This window comes from Eimeria acervulina, genomic scaffold (genome assembly GCF_000499425.1).
Source record: "Eimeria acervulina Houghton genomic scaffold, Eah_scaff530, whole genome shotgun sequence".
Lineage (NCBI taxonomy): Eukaryota > Apicomplexa > Conoidasida > Eucoccidiorida > Eimeriidae > Eimeria > Eimeria acervulina.
Genome location: NW_013549747.1, coordinates 22,463 through 23,618, shown reverse-complemented (window position 1 = coordinate 23,618; position 1,156 = coordinate 22,463). Strand labels below are relative to the sequence as shown.

Here is a 1,156-nt window from a genome sequence, read left to right as displayed (position 1 = left end):
GGGGGGGGGGGGGAAGATCTGTGCTACCGAATCAAATTGACCGTTCAACTGTAACTTCGGTGCGCCGTTCTCCGACAATGGGGCGTTCTTTGGCCCCTAGGCCTTCATATGAGTCTGGTTGTGGCAGCCTACAGCATCAGGCGTCTGGAGGTGGCTGCGCCCGTTGGAGCTGTCTTTCTTTGGGTCCTGAATCCCCTTTCCTTCTTCCTGGTGCTCCCCGTCCTCCACATAGTCGCTTGCCTCCTCAATCGGATACCTTGCGTCGGCAACTTCGCGAGACGCTGCGCCAACGTCACGGCATAAAGCCGCCAGTCTCCGGAAGCCCCGACCCCCACCAGTCAATCCCCCACAAAAGTCAAATATGGTTTCCTACCCAGCGTCACCTCCGCATATTCCTTCGCTGGAGAGCTCACCAGCACACCAGCCACATTTCCCACATTTCATTCCGACCAACGTCGTCAGCTGATGGTCTTTCTTTAGACCCTTCAACTTAACCTTCACCACCCGCGCTTTTGCGTTACCCACCGCTGGGTGATGACTCAGAAAGTCTAGATACGATTCCACCTCTTACTCCCGCACCGGGGACGCAACAGCTCAGCTCGTCAGCAGGCACGGCTTCACCTGTCGTCCTCTCAACGCAAATTCCTTCGTTGGCAACCAGCGACGAAGCCTTTCCAGGTATGACACCCCTGGGAAAAGCATCCAAGGCAAAGATTAGCGGTGCACACCCCCGCACCCCACTAGCAGGTCCTGCAGCTGCGCAGCCGGCTACTCTGAAATCAGGCATATCACCTATTATGGTGATCTCAATACGCCACCTGGCCCTAGAAAGGTGGAAGATGCCTCAGACAAAAAATGTATACACTTAGTCATATTTTTAGCATTTTTTACTAAAACTTCGATGGTATATTTTTTGCAATCCGCAGATGATGGTAGTGCTTTGGCAGGAGATGACCACCCGTCAGGAAAAGGGAAATCCCGGCCTCCATTCCAGGGAGATGACTAACGGCAACCAGGGGATTCGCCTCAACCATCAGAAGGGCCGTCCCCACCACCTGGAGGCCAGCCTGCGCCGCTTGACGAGGACCCTTTCCCGCCAGAGAGCCCTTCCTCTCCAGGGGACAAACCGCCTGCTGCGGGAACTACGGAGTTGGGG

At 55.4% G+C, this 1,156-nt stretch overlaps 1 protein-coding gene across 1 annotated transcript; it reads right to left on the bottom strand.

The window, feature by feature from the left end:
• Positions 1 to 96: 96 nt before the first annotated feature.
• EAH_00041680 (hypothetical protein) lies at positions 97 to 787 on the bottom strand (the record flags this gene model as incomplete). Its single annotated transcript, XM_013395136.1, has 2 exons — positions 97 to 281; positions 526 to 787. The coding sequence occupies 2 exons, from the start codon at positions 785 to 787 to the stop codon at positions 97 to 99; spliced, it is 447 nt and encodes a 148-aa protein (XP_013250590.1).
• Between the last annotated feature and the right edge of the window lie 369 nt (positions 788 to 1,156).